The 18,049-nt window shown below is 35.1% G+C and overlaps 3 protein-coding genes across 10 annotated transcripts; 2 read left to right on the forward strand and 1 right to left on the reverse strand.

Moving 5' to 3' along the window:
* Positions 1-954: 954 nt before the first annotated feature.
* LOC110816479 (beta-galactosidase 13-like) lies at positions 955-5,967 on the reverse strand. Its single transcript, XM_022044687.2, has 19 exons — positions 5,648-5,967; positions 5,439-5,534; positions 5,219-5,331; positions 4,817-4,883; positions 4,637-4,729; positions 4,390-4,533; positions 4,173-4,267; positions 3,982-4,087; positions 3,779-3,863; positions 3,579-3,697; positions 3,328-3,495; positions 3,073-3,248; positions 2,868-2,977; positions 2,659-2,768; positions 2,472-2,579; positions 2,286-2,390; positions 2,020-2,165; positions 1,587-1,935; positions 955-1,351 (listed from the first exon to the last, which is right to left on the reverse strand). The coding sequence occupies exons 1-19, from the start codon at positions 5,834-5,836 to the stop codon at positions 1,229-1,231; spliced, it is 2,502 nt and encodes an 833-aa protein (XP_021900379.1). The 5' UTR covers positions 5,837-5,967; the 3' UTR covers positions 955-1,228.
* A 245-nt stretch (positions 5,968-6,212) lies between these two features.
* Positions 6,213-9,667, forward strand: MCM10 (minichromosome maintenance 10). 2 transcript variants are annotated; one of them, XR_015821431.1, is made up of 11 exons: positions 6,213-6,552; positions 6,904-7,090; positions 7,491-7,565; positions 7,671-7,908; positions 7,989-8,113; positions 8,619-8,652; positions 8,743-8,789; positions 8,919-9,070; positions 9,152-9,216; positions 9,303-9,375; positions 9,446-9,513. XR_015821431.1 is itself a non-coding variant. In XM_088222408.1 (11 exons), exons 1-11 carry the CDS (start codon positions 6,423-6,425, stop codon positions 9,582-9,584), a joined length of 1,251 nt encoding a protein of 416 aa, XP_088078534.1. In that variant the 5' UTR covers positions 6,271-6,422; the 3' UTR covers positions 9,585-9,667. The 2 variants fall into 2 exon arrangements, 1 of the variants encoding a protein (XP_088078534.1); XM_088222408.1 differs by having other exon boundaries at positions 6,271-6,552; positions 8,919-9,056; positions 9,446-9,667.
* A 916-nt stretch (positions 9,668-10,583) lies between these two features.
* On the forward strand, positions 10,584-15,827 carry LOC110816436 (uncharacterized). Of its 7 annotated transcripts, none has more exons than XM_088222394.1 (6): positions 10,584-11,133; positions 12,687-12,797; positions 14,192-14,316; positions 14,433-14,719; positions 14,816-15,442; positions 15,525-15,827. In XM_088222394.1, the coding sequence occupies exons 2-6, from the start codon at positions 12,692-12,694 to the stop codon at positions 15,547-15,549; spliced, it is 1,170 nt and encodes a 389-aa protein (XP_088078520.1). In that variant the 5' UTR covers positions 10,584-11,133; positions 12,687-12,691; the 3' UTR covers positions 15,550-15,827. The 7 variants fall into 7 exon arrangements, with proteins under 7 accessions (XP_088078520.1, XP_088078521.1, XP_088078524.1 ...); XM_088222395.1 differs by having other exon boundaries at positions 10,584-11,129; XM_088222398.1 differs by having other exon boundaries at positions 10,585-11,133; positions 12,687-13,981.
* Positions 15,828-18,049: the final 2,222 nt, after the last annotated feature.

Consider the following 18,049-nt stretch of genomic DNA (forward strand, 5'->3'; position numbering starts at 1 on the left):
AGAGCTTAGTAAACAATTATATCAATTTAATCATTGCAACTTTCTTCAAGAGGAAACAACATTCTTTTCCCCAAAATTATGAAGTTAATATGCCGAATTTAATAAATGTAGTTTTCTCACGACTCAAGATATACTTTAGATACCAAATTGTTCGAATTTTAGATATATATATTTTCATGTTAAAGATTATTTAGTCATTTCAAAAAGTATAACATGTGTTATTGTAAGGGTTGGTACTTTGACATTAACTTGGAACAAATTTTTTGTTTTCACATTTTCCGTCCTAAAAGAATATGCATATTTGATATGATTGAGGCAAGAACTAAACTTTTAGGTAACTCAACCTACTCTATCAAGTATCCATGAAGACTAAGGAGTAGTGCACATATACTCATTTATTGTTCATCTATCTTACCTTTGTCATAATCTTATATTTTAACTCACCCATCTGTTGAATTTTGCTGAAGAACTTTTTAAAACTTTTTAAACCTTAAATTTTCACTATTGTTTGAGTTATTTAAGTTGACATTCTCATTTTTGCTTTGTCCACTCCACATGTATAGGTGCTTCTTTCTAAGTTAAAAGTTCTTTTCTATTAATTTTTTTGTACATCCCTAATTTTGACATATTAGTCATAAAATAAAAAAAAGTATTGTTTTCACAAAGATAAAAAATAAAAAATAAATTATATTCGTATACATACTTTAATTTTCAAGTAAATTTATTAAATTTTTTTTTTTCCATTTAGATAGAATAGTAAATTGAATGAAAAGATAACAATATAAACATGTAGACAAAATTTTAATTAACAAAATCTATATATTTTAAATATAAAAAGAACATTTCTAATAAATTCACTGTATAATTACAAATCTTTGTTTTCCTATACACTTTTTCGGTTTGTACCAGGTAGTGATGAATATTGGATATTTATTAAAAAAATGAAACAAACAATTTCAGAGATTAAAAAGAATTTCTATTTAATGGTTTAACAAATGGTTACATTAATAAAACGTGAATACAACTCATGGGTGATGTATATGCTAGCATATTCTAGCGTAAAAAGTAGAAGATATAAAAAAAAAAAAAAAGAAGATTTTTCAAAAGAATTCTTGAAGTAATCTGTTTGGCTGTTGGCATTATAAGCTGAACTGTGTGTCTGATTTCATTCATCCGAGCCAAACAGTGATTTTTAAAACATCCCAGTGTTCTTGTCTGATTTTATTCTTCACTTGCCCCCACACTTCACTTGAATTGCTAGTGACTTTGGCGAATCTGCGCAACCATCGTTGTTCTTGAGGAAGATTGATCTGTCAAAGGGTATGGAACAGCTTTCTTTTCCCAGGCAATACTGCAGATTTGGTACAAAAATGGCAGACCCAGTTAGTGTTTTTGTATGTTAATTTGGTGAATATGATGAATTATACACACACACAGATACTCTATGATAATTTGGCAATACCATAGCTATCAATCTTTATATATATATATGGGATCTAATCAGTACGGGTACTTTGAAGTTAACATAGAATCCTCATTCATATATATATATATATATATGTATATGTATGTGTCAATTTATGTACCTTCTCAACAATTTCCTTGGTACCAGGAGCAGTGCAGTTGCCATTATAGAAGCTGCCACAGGAGCCAAAAGGATTACCAAAGCTTGTAAACTCAACTGCGACGATCTGCTTGTGGCTTGGACACTTGAGACTAGCCATCAGCTTCACCTCATCAACAACTGGTCTGATCTTGTTCTTCTCCCTTGTCCAGGACTTGACATTGGGTGGGTAAGTTTCTGATATGTGACTGCAGATTGTATCTCTCTTCACCAACAAGAACTGAATCTTATTTGGCTCAACTCCTGGCTCCTCGTCAAGTATCACCAACAGGTTGTCTTTGGGCTTCAAGTAAGCTCTTGGGACATGGTATCTGATAACAGGGTGCCAAGTTTTAAGCGAATTAATTACTTATTTTCAATGAAGATCTGGAAATCAGTGCTTGGTTTTTACTTACTCGGACTGAGAAGGTTGTCCAAGTGGAGATTTGAATGCAGTCCAGAATCGGCCGATGTTGTTTCCATTTACCCAAATCATACCTTTCCCCATTGTATCCATTCGGACAACAACAGGGTTATCAGATTCAGGAGCATCAAAATATGTCTGCGGTAAAAAAAAAATTAGACCCAGAAAGAGCAGTAGATTTTTTAAGGTTCAGGATTCAGAGTTTTCAAGATAAATGCTGAGCCAATTGTTCCCTGCAGTGAGCAATCTGTATATTACCTTGTACCATGTAAAAGCTGGGGCATTCCCACCGGCTTTTTTCCAGTTGAGCTTCTGTGATCCTTCTTCAGTGAACCAACTGGCCTTTTCTCCTTCCAATCCAACCTGCAAACTCAGGAGACATTGCTTAATAAGATATGCAATAAAGCATTGTACAATGTTGTTTTGATTATGCAGTTTCAATACCCGGTGTCCCCAGAAATTTTCTGTCAGATCAAGTGTTCCAGTGTTCAAACCAAGGATTGAAATACCACGAGGACCAGCATATCTGTGCTCTAAGTAGGCTCCACTGTCCTGAACAAGTAAAAAACTGTGCATCAGTTCTCATAATTAAGTACAGCAGCAATGTTGAAGTTATGATCAAGCGCCTTACGGGGAATCCTGTCAACATGCCCAAGATGGTGATATCGTTGACACCAACATGCAGCTTGATAGGTTTCTGGAATACAAAGCTCTTTTCTTCATGGCTCCCGTGTGCATTTCCTGAGGTTACCAACATATAATTCAAGTTTAATGAATGTGGAGACCAAAGTCATGGATAAACAAAACTCATTTTTGTTTGATAAAAATCTGATTTCTTACCAACATATTCCCCATTGACAAAAGCTGCCAAAGCATGGCCAAGACTTGAAACTCTCAGAACTGGAAGAATATCCTTTTTCATTGGCAAGTCCTCTGGATCCAACTTAATTCTGAAACCAGAATAACCAAACACTTCATATTTTAGGTGATATATGTCCCCTTGTCTTTCTGGGACTTAGCAATACAAGGAGTTAACAGTACTTACGTTGTGGTGTACCATGCATAGTCCGATACATCCTTGGTCAAGCCAAAGAGTTCATGAGGGATCACATTTACATCAGAGAGTCTGGTTGGGATATTTTCACTATACATCTCAAAATTGAGGTTCTTGTTTGCTTTCTCTGATTCGTGATAGCTCCTTGAGTTATGCTGTGCCACAATCTGTTTGTACAATAAAGGATAAGAAAATCAACTCAAGATCAAGATCAAGGAGACAAGAAAAGGTTTTGCTGAGACTTACTGTTGCAGTATTGAATACAACAGTCTTGCAGTCAGGGAGGATGCTAATAGAACGTGATGGCAAAAGGAATTCCTGACCCTTGAATTTAACAGTCTTTGCCTGTTTAGTGTCATTGTTGGCCAAGAAAGCTGCACAGACTTTTGTTCCAGGTTGTTGATAGTACCGAACCTGCATTGTTTAACATTTTCAGTAATCTTCCTCGTTTCAATATCTGTATCTTATTTGAAGTGACGATTTTTTGGGACACTCACCTCAACATCTTTTTCCAATCTTTCCACACGAGGTTCCCCCCAAAGCAGCGCCTTCTTGCACAAGTTAAGAGCTCTATGCAAGTGCTTGAGGTGACCGTATTTAGGTTCCCTCAATAATCCTGTAACAAGTTTGATCATGATAAGATACGTGAAATAGTACTCCGGTGTTGGACTACATTTTTGGATTTGGAATCTCTTACCATATTCATCAAGAGGAGCTTCGTCATAGTAGCGAGTAGTAACAAAATGGGCACCTGTCCTACCGAAGTTTGTCCCACCATGGTACTGCAAGAATGAACCAATAGATGATTTACAAATGTAAGCCAAGAAGTGTCCTTCAAATTAAAATAGCTGAATTGTTTGAGACAATCTATAGCAAACAATGCTCACGTCTCTCTCTTACCATGTAGTAGTTCACTAGAGTTCCATTCTTGGAGAAGAAGCGAGCAACAGAGAATGCAATGTCCTCTGCTGATCTTTGAGATGGTGGATCACCAAAAACTCTGAACCTGCACTAACACCAAATTCATTCAACAGTTGTCAGCTAAAGCTCATGAATGTGTAAACTACAAATCAGAAAAAGAGAAAACTTACTGAGCAGTCCAGTTCTCAGTCCAGATTGCAGGCTTGTTGGGGCTGTTGGGACCAGGGAATGTATCTCCACAGTGCCTTCCATTGCATGCATTGATCTGCAAATCAGTGCATGATTTTCATTTACAAATTAAAACTGAAAATAGCCAATTTCCTGACATTAACTTTTATAATCTCCTGATCAAGATCAAGAAGATAGAATCTGTCAAAGATCATGTACCATGGGATCAGGGGCATCATTTTGCTTGCACATGGCCCATGGCACTCCAATATTCATTGACTGTGCCATTTTTGCTGCCCACTGGACATAACTGTCTCCCAATGCTCTATAAGCGCGCTGGATAGCGCTGTACTCATTCTCAATCTGCATTATAGGAGACAGAAGTTATAAGAGGATTCAATTGGTAATCAAAGTAAGAAGTATACATAAGTACATATATATACCCATAAGGAAGTTCATTGCATACCTGTGCCAAGATGATTGGACCTCCTTGAGGAGCAAACAACTTCTCAGCTTTACACTTATCTAGAACCATCTTAACATACTTCTCCATGTGATGCTGTATTTATATACATGAAAGTTCAAGGCTACAAGAGCTGGCTGGATTGTTCCAATTATATATAATAAAGTTCATGAGATCACTTACCTTCCATGGTTCATTATCAGAGCGGAAAATGATGCCAGGGACCTCTCTCAACCAAAATGGAAGTCCTCTGATCACATATTCAGATTGATCAAAACCAAATCATTTCAGAGGTGCAAAACTAAAATGATTGGATCAAACAGAGAAAAAATTATTAGACACTACAGAAACACAAATTAGTGAGACAGAGAAATGTGATTTCTTTACTTAGAATTTTTCTTTCATAATTTTCTGAAAGATATTTACTATGAACCAATTAAATTTTTTGAGATGTTTTTAACTGATTATGCTTTTGAAATGTGTTATAGTTACTCCAAACATATATATATATATATATATATATATATATAGAGAGAGAGAGAGAGAGAGAGAGAAAGAAAGAGAGAGAGTATATAGAAGCCTTACCCATGGTTCCATTCAGCCTGAATGAATGGTCCAAGCCTGAGTGTAACAAACATACCATGCTCTTGAACCAATTTGATAAATTTCACCAAGTCATAGTTCCCTGTGAAATTGTACTGCAAAACATCCAAGAATGATCCACGTTACTCATCAAAAAGGCATATAAACACTATATACGCATACACGTATATACACTGTATTTACATATCTTAAACTTCATTACCTGGCCCTGTACTGGTTCATGGATGTTCCAGAAGACATAAGTCTGAATCACATTCAAACCTCCACGTCTAGCCTTTGCAAGAATACTTGGCCACATCTGAAACCCATCTCAATACAAAACCCAAAATCAGAAAACCTCCATTGATAACCTCTCCATATCATTACATCAAACACATAGTAAACTATATGAACAAATATTTATATCATTACATCAGGGGTGCTGCGTGGATAGTGAATGGAGCCCGAGTAAAGAAGCTCCCTCTTGCCATTAACGATCAACGACCTTCCATCATAAGTAACAGCCTGCTCCTTCTTCCCATGAGCAACGGCACAAGAAACTAGAAAGGACGAAAGGATGGCGGCCAGAAGAACGCTTCTCAGACATGGGAAGGTAATCATCGCCGATATTTTTGACGAAGAAACCCGAAATCGGGTCTGTGCTTTTAGGGCTAAAGATTGAATATATTTTTTTGGACCTCTTCCTTGTGAGGATGATAAGGAAACCCACCACAGGAGAGCTCAAATAAGAGTGGCATGGGGGAGACAAAGATATAGGATTCAGAGTGGTATTAAAACGAAAGGTTTCAGAGTAAATTTCGGATCTTTTCCGTCTTGTTTTTGACGGGTCACCATTTGTTCTGCATTTATTCACTGGTTTGTATGTTTCTTCTTTCTATTTCCGGTGCTCACTCTAATTAGCATTCCTTGTTCACGAGAAAGGAGCCGGGTTTGGCGGCAGAACGTTGTTCTTGAAAATTCTTACCTGTCGCCAAATATGTCGGTTGCGTTCGACAAAACGGTGCGTTTCATAAAGAGTGAAGCGACAGCGTTTTTATTCAAAAATATTTTTGCTGGTTAAGCGGCTTCTTTTCATTCTTCTGAAATTCCCTCCAAAAAGATTTCTTTCGTCTCCCTCCAAAATGGAAACAGAAAAGAAAAAAATGGTGGAGCAATCAGTATCATTGATTTGGTTTTGGAAAAATTCATGGAAGCGCTCAACAGGAGTTCCGCCATGTCTAGCCACCAAGAGGATCTTGATCTTCTTCTCTCTCTGCAAGATAGGGTTTTAGAAACCCCACCTGGTTCTCCTTCAAACTCTCACTCTCTTTCACCAGGTAAGCATTTCTTTGGCTTGGTTGATTCGGGAGCCACTGATGATATAGTGCTCCACTCTTGTATTGGGGACAGGATTTTATCGGATTATTTAATGGGTTCATCGAGTATGCCTCGTTCAATCGAAAATCGATCTGGATAGCGCTTGTTTTTTTATCTAATTCGCGGCTCTACATTTGTAGTTGTGGAGTTTTTTATTATGTAGATTTCTTGACATTGCATGGCGGCTTCGTCTTATGGGAGTTTGTTATCTATGCATTAGGGTGCTTTCAGATTTATCTTTCAAATGCAGTGCCGAATAATTAAAATAGCTACTAATTTTATTGAACCCTAATTTTGCGTAAAATTTACAGGCTATCTTTCAGATGATGGATCACCTAGGACTAGGAGAAGAGGACAGGTGGATATGTCTGTATTTAAGGATGTTGTTGAAGACTGTCTTGATTATGAGCTCAAACCAGTCGAGAAAAATGACAAATTGAAGAGTTCTAAGAAGTCAAAAGTTGCTGATTTTGAGAAATTTTCAGGGTTGAGAATAAGGTACAGAAGCCAGTTCTATACCAAAAAAAATTGATACTTGCTTTGTTGCTGACAGTGATTCAGTTTTGAGTTCTTTGACCTTTTCTTCAAAAGAAATCTCTACGACAGTTAGTAAAGGAAGTGAGCCTAGCTCAATGAATAGGCCTTTTGATGAGTATTACGGTAGGCAGTAGACATTTTTGTCGTTAGTAAGAGTATTATTCTTTCTCAGGCTGTTGTATTTCTTAGCATGCTGCCTTTTTAAGAGATTGTGACATTAAAGATAGCTTCGTTTATTCAGCAATCGAAAATGAATAGCAAAAGCACAATGTAAGGAGCCCTTGGGAGTTGAAAGTGTCCATGGATTTTTATCACTTCAAATTTGTCTTTTCTAATCTCATGCTTTTCTCTTGTTGTTTAGGAGTCAGTTGCTCAGCCCTGCAGAGCTAAGTGACTATTTCTCAGACATTCGTTTTGTTCGGTTACCCACCATAAAGTATGTGACCCAATCAGAAAAGAAAACATAACTTTTTCTGTCATTTTGCTTTTGCAAGCAAGGAAATTGATACAGACAGTGATTTCATATGTTGGATTTTTGTAGGAACGTGATAGCAGGAGAGACACTTTCAGGTTGTTGGGCAACTATTGGGATCTTGTATGAGAAAGGGGATCCAAAGACTAGTTCTATTGGGAAGAAGTATAGTATATGGAAAATGGGGTGTTTGAACAATGATGTTATATCGCTTTTCATGTTTGGTGATGCTTACCAGCAGAACTGGAACGAGCAGCTTGGAACAGTTTTTGGGCTGTTTAATTGTTCTGTACGCAAAGACAGCATGGTATAATGCTACATATTCTTTTGTAATTGCTATGAACAAAATTCCCTAAATAACTAAAACCTTCCATTTGTTTTTTTCAGGGATCAGGCTTTTCCTTAAGTGTTTGCTCTGCCAGTCAAATTCTTAAAATTGGCATTTCAGTTGATTTCGGAATTTGTGAAGGCAAGAGAAAGGATGGGACGAGGTGTACATCTGCAGTAAATAAGTATGTCACTTGCAGTTCTTATATTTACTTTTGATTCTAGACACACCCTGTTCTGGCCCTATGGAATTCAAGTCTTTTTGGTTCCTATGCTAGACAGCTGAATTCAAGGGAATGTTTTATTGTTTTTAAATTGTCTGAAGAGCTCCTTTAAGGAATTCTCCAATAAAGATTTGAGGGAAGAAAATTATGAAGCAGGTTCCAATAATTCTTATGTTTTAATTTCCCCAGAAAAACAAATAAAATCATGTTAAAAATCTTTCCTAATTGTTAAGCATGGTGAAAAAAGAATACTTATCACTACGATCTCTAGCTTGCTTCAATTACGTTATGTTCTAGTAAAATGAATAGAGGAGTGTGCTCCCTAATGACAATTTTTATTCAGGTGTAATCTAGATTGGGCAATTCTTGTAAGGGGACTGATTTTTCTTTCAGATGTTCTCTTTTTGTTAATATCTTCTGCATTGTTGATTCTTGATAGTTTAAATCATTTTCCTTTTCATTCCAGACGTAAGGGAATATACTGCAACTATCACAAATCGGTAATCTTAATCTTCCAATGCGTCACATTTGTTTCACCAGTGTTTCTTATCATAATTTACTGAAGGATTCAATCTGTTTATTTTGTACAGAACACATCAGAGAAATTTTACACAAGTCGAACTGAACTGAAGGGAGGGTACGTGACCAATGTTTTTCTACAAGACTCCATCCCTTAACTTTATCCCCTTTAGTTTTTATGCATCATGGTGGATGTTGTTTTCTAATTGGAGTTAGTTATTCTTTCTTCTGGGTTATTATCTTTCAGGAACTTGAGAACAGCATTCGGACCTTCTCTTCGATCAGAAGGCGTTTACTTGGTTGATCCTCCAGTTGGCAAGAACAAGAACAAGTCTGTGCAGCCTCCAAAAATATTATCTGTGGATGGACTCAGGAAGGCTTTGAGGTTTGGACTGGCTGGTATCCTTCATATCTATCTTGAACTTGTAAATTTTTTGTTATTGTTTGTCTGATTAGAGGTTATTGTACTTGCATTGATAGTAAGGCAGGTAAAGTAACAACGAATGCACATTCACAAGGGATAAGATTTCTTACTGAAGTCACAGGTATAAGACTGTTGTAACTCTCTATTATCACTAGCTGCAATCATCTATGAATCGAATTATGATATATTATTACTTTTGACTTATAGGGAAAATTAGTCGGAAACATGAACATAAAGAATATGCATTACCAAGTCAATCTACAAGTCGTTCAGACAAGAGGTATGACATGTATTTGCATATTTTGATTGCCGTTTTTGATGTGACTAAAAGTTACTCTACCATTCCGCAGAAAACCATATACCATGAATCAACAGCCAGATGCAAAAAGAATGAAAAATGACCAGGGTCAAGCTTTGGCAGAGAAATCCAAGCAGAGTACAGCAAGGATGATTGAATTAGATATCTGTAGTTCAGATGAAGAATTTTGAATGATTATGATTGTGTTTGTATAGTTGATTTCATTGTTAACTAGTAAAAATTCAAGTTTATATATTTATATATTTTGAATTAATATATTTGAATTTATTTAAACATAAAATTCTCTCAAATTCTGTCTAAATCTGGATTTGGTAATACAATCTTCATATTGAATAATCATGAAAAAGAGTATAATTATGTTCAAGTCTGATATGGTTCTAAATTGATGAATACTTTGGAACTATATAATCTCTTTTCATTCTCAGTTTCGTTATAAATTCATCTTATTTGTTCAAGAATCAAGTTTTTTTGTTCCATTATTCTTTGCCCATCTTGTCTTTGTTTCTCATCAATGCTAATAATAAGTTATCCGAGTCATTCAATTCAATTATTTTTTTATAAGTATTCAATATCGAAATTTTATTAAAAATTTAAAATAATTTATTATTTCGTCAATATTAAACTTTTTTTATTATTTTAAAAGTTTTTAAAATAATATAAACTAGTATTCTATTTTATTATTAATCATTTTAGATTCGTTTAAAATTTATAAAAATGCTTGATATATGCTAAAAATATTTTTGATGAATTTCAAATAAATTTGAGATTTTAGCTAAATTTGTTCTCAAGTAATTACTCAATGTAGATTGCTTTAATTTTTCATTATTATTTTTATATATTTTACAATTTAAATGTAAATTTCACTATTTTTTATTTTCTTAATCGATTTTTGGTAAAAAAAAAGAGAAAATAAAGTAAAAAAGAGGAGAAGATGGATAAATTTAAAAAATATAAATTAAATAAAGCGATAAAAAAAGTGTCAAATTAAGTATCAATTAATTCATACTTTAAATATAAATTAAAATATATTTCAAAAAAATAAAAATAAAAAAAACACAGGTTCATTTTTGGTTTGAAGCCCAAATCCTATTAGTATATACCAAATTCTATTTCTAAAAGCCCAACCCCTCTGTTTCCTCTCCACCAAACGTAAACCCTAGGTATAAAATAATCTTCTTCTTCCCTTCGCACACAGCGGCAGCCGTTCCCTCTCTTTCCTCTCTTCTACAGATTCCTTTCTTTCATCATTTTCATCTTTCTCTCCCTTCTCTTTTAGGATTCTCGGATCCAGGTTTCTTCTTCACCCAAAACGAACCCCTAATCCTGTTCCCTTTCCTTCCGCTCCTTTGACCGCCAAGGATTCTAGATCTCCATCACCTCCTTATCTTCAAACAGTTACAGACTCATAGGAAACCCAACGAAATCTCTGATCTCCTTCTTACCAACAGAAATCAGGCTGTTCGGTTTCTTCCGACGGCTATAAGCGTCATTAGTCGCACAAGCCGAGAGGACTCAGTAGGCTTCTTTTCCTCCATCTTGTTATCTCTAAGCGCAGACTGAGGATTCCATCAGTTAATTACTGAAAGGCGTACCTGAAACCTATCTATTTTCTTCACGGCAGCCTCCGCGCATTCCAGATCATCTCCATCCGCGTGCCCTCGAAGGTCTTCCCTTACTGAGACGTTTCCGGAATAGGAAGTTAGTTTCTTCTTCAGGCAGGTATCTTTCTCTTGACAGATCTTTCCATGGAATAAACATATGCTTGCTTTGAATATTTTGAGAAATGCTTATCTAAAGAAAAAAGAATATTTTGAGAAATGCCCAAGGAAAATCTGGTTGTTTCGAAGTGGATTTTGATTTTATTGGGGCGATGGAATCATTCTAGGTGATGGGTCTTTGGGTGTTTCTCTCTTTCGTTTTATTGACATGAATGTATAATATGAGTACATTACAAGAGCAAGTATAGGTGTTGTTTTACTCTCTCTTTGTGTATGGTTATGATGGGTTTGACGCTATATTGTGATTTAATTTAAAGGTTTGAGGTATGTTGGTATAAGTATAAATCTCTGAATTCTAAAATTGTGGTCTTGAATGAACAAGATTCGATCTGATATAGTACTGATTTTGAGTTCATGTGATTTGTTTTGGTTATATTTTGATTGTTCTATGAAGATGACGTATCTGTGAAGATCATTTATATTTTTCTGGTCAGTGTTAATATGAATACGAATGAGTCTAAACAAGTCGTATATTGGTTTTGTAATGCTGTCGGTGGCTCTGATCAGCTTTTTAGTTACATGTTTTCTGGGTTTTAATTTTTTTTGTTGTTATTATGTTCTTGCTGTGAATTAGGTCATTGCAAATTTTTATATTTCCCATTTCCTTTTCATTTTGATACTGTTAAATGGAGTATTGTGGGTAGATGAACAGATTCGTTCGAAATTGGATGAAGTGTGAGGATTATGAAGCGTTGAATTCTGTTGAGATTCTCGTTTTAGTGATTGAGTTTAATATTTATACTGTTAGGTCATGTTTGAGATTAATAATTTTTTAAAATGAATGATTAACAGATAAACCGTGGTCTTATATTTCTCATCAGATGATTTTTTACTGGAAAAACTTGGTTGAACATGAATTTGGGGGTGTGTTTCAGAAACGATTGAGTTTCTAAATGAAAGATATTTCTTTCCTTGTGAATTGAAAAGAATAAGGATGTCCTATGTGTATTCTTTTGCTTAACACAGCAAGTTAATGTTATAATTTCTTTAGGAAGTATTTTCCAGTATAAATAACATTGACGGAGGAAAAGATACTGAGGCAGTTGTGGTTACCTTATGACCTTTGTTATCCCGCTTTCAGTCACCAAGTTAAAATTTTTGAGACTTTTGCTTCTCTTTTACACAATGAAAATTCACATTGGATGTCCCTACATTGGATTTCCCTTCAATTGGCTAAGGTATTGTAGCTCCCGTTCCCCCTCTTGAGAACTCTTAGTTTATAAACAGTTTTCTCGGCAATTTGAGTTAAAAGATTTAGTTGTTTAGCTACAGGTTGATTAGTTGTACTCAGAATATGTAGAATTATTTGCATATGCATGGTATTTCAGTCAGTTATAAAATTTCCAGAAATAGACACAAACACTTGTATTCACATTCAACACCTCTAACCAAGTCCAAGTAGCATTAAACTAGTCCTTTTGTTTTCACTTATCTTACTTGAAGTGTTCATGTCCATCATAAATATGGTAAGGAATCGGTATGTCATATGTGCAGGTACTATGAGGTCCATTTTCTGTGGAAACTTTGAGTATGATGCGCGTCAGTCTGATCTGGAGAGACTTTTCAAAAAGTATGGGAAGGTTGATAGAGTGGATATGAAGTCTGGTAAGTTCTGGTGCTGGTTTTATCTGTTTGTTTTTGGTCAACAAGTCTATGTAACATTAATAGCTTCCTTCTCTATTTATTTTGGTGTTATTATATGCTTTTTAAATGATCTTTGCAGCTTCCATCTGAGATTTATGGATACTATTTTTTTTTTAAGAAAATACGATAAGAGCCTGAAGCTTTAATTCCAGTACAGCAGGTTTCAAAATTCTGAGATGCATGTTGTTCTTAGTTTTGACAAGTACAAATTAAGTTTGGTTCCTGCAGAAGATTTGCAGGATATTTTTTAAAATAGCCTGATGTCTGACTAAAGTTTTGGAGAGAAATTTATTACTAAGGATATTAGGGAGGTAAAGAGTTTGTAGTCAGCAGTGGCCATACTTTGATTTGTGATCAGCTCTATACTATCTGACTTGGCATCTGTCGTGACATCAAATCTTCATCATTTATGTTTTTTTTTAAGTGTCTTGTATGGATGAATCTGTGAAAAAATCCTCAATTTAAAAAATCAACTTTCGAGTTCCATCTGTAATATGCAATGATTTTTTGGACAATTATATTTAGAGAACTATAAAATAAATAAATGGGACACGTTCACATGAAGGCGACAGAAAATCATGCAGCAAGTAGACCATTCCGTACCGCGATATCCCACACATGAAGGTGGCGGCTTTCAATTGCACTGGGCATTTTGGCATGGTGACAGGAACATTAATCAGATATGCGATTTTCCACAGCAATCATCCCTTGTTGAGTTCTACTGGGGGTTCGGGATATGTTTAAGAGAAAGAAACAAACTTTTTTTGAAGCATAAGACCCCATACTCAACATTTTCTTTGGCGCAGGATTTTCTTGGGGTATTCATACTCTTCCCGGCCCAATGGATGGACTCTTCAGAATTTTGTTTCCTGCCTGTGACGAGCATCCTCTTCTTGCTTGCAAGAAGAGTCCTCTCATGCGCAATGGCACTACCATCCCTCATTTTCCTCAGACATTATTGCATTCCATTCCTCATGACTTTGTCCCAGCCTTCAATTTCAGACATGTTTCAAGGTAGAAACATTGCCAACCTCACAGCAGAGGCAACAGAATAGATGGAGAAGGCACTCTATAATCATTGACCTTCCATGAGACATCCACTTTTGGATTCTTGTTCCTTGACATCACTTAGTTCATCACACAAGGTCTGTTGCTACTTTTGCTGGTCAATTAGTTTATAGCTTTTAGGAAGGTTGCGAAATTATTGTCCTAGTTGAGGATGTTAGGTCGAATGTATGATGCTGAAGAAGGAAGGACCATCTTCGCTTTGGTGATTACCTTCACGGGAGGATTCTTAACTTAATACTTTCCTTGATATTTTCAAGCATGTATTAAAATTCTTTGCTTTTACCTAGGTTTTGCTTTCGTCTACATGGAAGATGAAAGAGATGCTGAGTATGCTATTCGAGCACTTGATCGTGCAGAATTTGGTCGAAAGGGTCGTAGGCTTCGTGTTGAGTGGACAAAGGTACTAAAGCTGGTATAAATGACTGTTTGATTTGACAACTTCCGTTTTTTTTTCATTTAATTTTTTTTCTTGTAGCTTATTTCAACAAATTTTTTCTTGTAGCTTATTTAATTTTTTTTTTCTTGTAGCATGAACGTGGCATTAGAAGGCCTGGTGGTGGTGGTAGTGTTGGTGGTGGTGGTGGTAGTGCTGGTGGTGGTGGGGGGGGTTCAAGAAGATCTTCAGGCAATATGAGACCTTCAAAAACCCTGTTTGTCATTAACTTTGATCCATATCATACAAGGACAAGGGACTTGGAAAGGCACTTTGAGCCATATGGTAAAATAGTAAGTGTAAGAATCAGAAGGAATTTTGCTTTTGTGCAATACGACACACAAGAAGATGCCTCCAAAGCCCTGGATGCTACAAACATGAGGTTTTTTACTTCACTCCTCATCCCCACCCCTAAAAAAAAAAGGCAATGTGTTAATATGTAGTTTCTTACTCTTGCATACTGTCTTCTTATTTGCAGCAAGCTTATGGATAGGGTTATTTCAGTTGAATATGCTGTTCGAGATGATGATGAGAGGAAAAATAGATACAGCCCAGATAGGGACCGTGATAGATCACCAGACGGGAGAAACTATGATCGGAGGCGATCCCCTAGTCCTTACAGACGAGAGAGGGGCAGCCCTGATTATGGTCGTGGTTCTAGTCGTAGTCCTTACAGAAGAGAGAGGGGCAGCCCTGATTATGGCCGTGATCGCAGCCGAAGTCCATATGGAAGGGAGAGGGGCAGCCCTGATTATGGCCGTGGTGCCAGCCGTAGCCCTTATAGGAGAGAGAATGATGGAGCTGATCGAGGCCGTGGTTCTAGTCGAAGTCCTTATAGAAAGGAACGTGAAAGTCCTGAGAATGGCCGTGGCCCTAGTCAGAGTCCCTATAGGAGAGACAAACCTAGTCCTGACAATGCCCGTCGCAGTCCATATGCAAGAGAAAAGTCAAGCCCTGAGAATGGCCATGGCCCTAGCCATAGTCCCTATGAAAGGGAAAGGTCTAGCCCAGAAAATGGAGGTACCCGAAGTCTAATTTCAGCGCCTGAGACTGGGGCGAGCCCTTATGGTGGTGCTGAAAGCCCTATGCGCAAGAGATATAACAGGTTTGCACAATAATAAGAGATGTTTCACTCTTAATCCATTGTTTTCTTTTGATCCATCCATGACTTGTGATTTATAATGCAGTGGTTCTCCTGGAGCCGAGGAGTAATTGATGTTGCTCGTGAAAAATTGGACGGGAGAGTAGATGTGGTAAAACATCATTTGGCGTGGCTTGCAGAACCCATTTTAGCAGAAATACTGCTAATGTTAGTTTGTGAGACAAAGTGTATGTTGAAATCACAATTTCAGTATTTTAGATTTGACAGCTTAGTCAGTGCTAGTTTGTATTTTAATCATTCATGGCTTTCTTTCCGAATCGTGAATTTTTCTGTTAGTTCTGACTATTTGAATCAACTTTTATCCGTTAATTTCATGTTTTTACCATTAGCCAAATTTTCTAATGCATTGGGGAAATTGGGGGTGGAACAAGACAGACGTCTCGCATTAAGTTTCTGAAAATCTGAGCGTAGTACATCCCAGAATTTATGAACCAATGTTGCATAAATCATTTAAAACTCTGCCTAAGGTATGAATGTTATCACTGATTTGAAAAGTGGATCTCTACATTCTAGGAATATGTTTATACGAAAATTTCTCCATTACCTAATTAGCGTCCAGAGTGAATTGATATGGTATATATGTTTATGTATATGTATATAGTGCTAAACCCTTGACCTTTTTTAAAAAAAAAAAAACAAAAAGAAAAAGAAGCAAAGCAGAGAAGAGACCCAGAGATTCTGGTTTGATTTGCAAGAATAGGGTTTACGTGTTTGAAATAAATTTAAATTTTCTGTTAAATTTCAATGTATTTGTTCTGCTTAACTTGAGCTTAAATTTAGATTAAAAACAAATGAAATGTGTTAGTTATAGATGTACATTTATATTTACTTGAAAAACTAACCTCTTTTTATGATTTGGAAGAACTTTCATATATATATATATATATATATCTTTTCGAAAAGCACTTTTGTGGGTTTTTCGCATGTTAAAAAAAGCACTTTTTCTGTTAAGATATCAACTTGTCAATTACGTTGATTAGGTGAGTGGACCCTTAAAACAACTTTAATTTAATTTACCTGTCAAGAAAGTGATTGATCATGAAAAACATTTAAAAAATTAGAGTAAGACAAAAATTTCCCAATAAAATTCAGATTAGAAGGGATAAAACTTTCCCATATTGGCCATGTATGAATGTCTGTCTGTTATAGCAATCTTCCATTAACATATTTTGGGTCCTTCTCATGAACAAAAAATCAATATATACAGCTATATATTTAGCTTTTATTTTATAGGTTATTAGTTTGACCGCTGCTCGATTGATTCAAAATAAACTATTTTTAATTATAATGTTAAGATTTAACAGCTTATGGATAGCTTTTAATTATATATATCGAGAATCATATAGGAACGTACAGTGTTTTGAGGGCATTAATACCCATATGCTCCATCCTAATTTGAGTCTTTCAAAGCCAGAATCCTGTATATGCTAATATGGCATGCAGAATATATATATATATATATATATATGTGTGTGTGTGTGTGTGTGTGTGTAAAAAAAAAACAAACAGAACTCTAGTTTATTAATTTTATAAATCTATATACACTATAAAATACATTTTATATATAAGAAAATATATTGGGTTTTGTTTCTTTCTTGTGTGTCTTGTAAGAAAGCAGAAGAACTCCATGTGATGTTATGCAGACTCTTGTCTTACACTCACACCCACCCAAGTATTTAGGCTTAATTTTAGACCTAACATGACATGCATATATATACTATTACATTATATTTATTATTATTATTATTATTATTATTATTTTGTAATTACTTTTTAAAAAGGAATTTCTATAAAAAAAAATTGATATGATATATATATATATATAAAAGCAAGCTTGGATAGCTATAAGATTTACTTCTAGAGACTTACTCATCAGTAGCTAACATCTCCTCCTAACCTTGAAGCTATCACACTAGTGAAAAACATGTAAAACAAAAAAAAATTAAAGCAAACCTAATTTATTATTCACATGCATGCTGTACTTATATATATGTATGTATGTATGTATCGATTGTACTTGAGAAATATATAAAAGCAATAAAAGGATTTTAAACATTTGAATCATTAAACGAACAGATCAGTCGAATTGTATAAAAGAAACTAAATGATTCATCATTACAACATTTAAAACTAAAGTATGGTGTTCTTTTATTCTCCATACCTAAAAGAGACCAAATAAACTATGGAAACATCAAATTTCCATCATACCAAATGATTATTTATAAGTACTTTTCTCATTACTAATTTTTTTTTTTATTTTAATAGAAACAGTATTCAAAAAATATTTTGAAAATTAAGAAACCCTGTGTTTGTGTGTGTATATATTTTGAGATCAGTATATATATATATATATGTAAAATATCTTAATTCATTTATCTCAGATACATAAATTTAATATGTGCGAGTCTCTGCATTTTGGATATGTGTGGGGCATAATATTTAAGTATACCCATAACTTATTATATAATATATATATATAGTCTTTAATTGCATGGGGCAAGAAAAACTGCTCATTTGTCTAAGCATTAGTTAGCTTTTATGTTCAAATAT

This window comes from Carica papaya, chromosome 6 (assembly GCF_054855325.1).
Source record: "Carica papaya isolate Zhongbai chromosome 6, ASM5485532v1, whole genome shotgun sequence".
Classification (NCBI taxonomy): Eukaryota; Viridiplantae; Streptophyta; class Magnoliopsida; order Brassicales; family Caricaceae; genus Carica; species Carica papaya.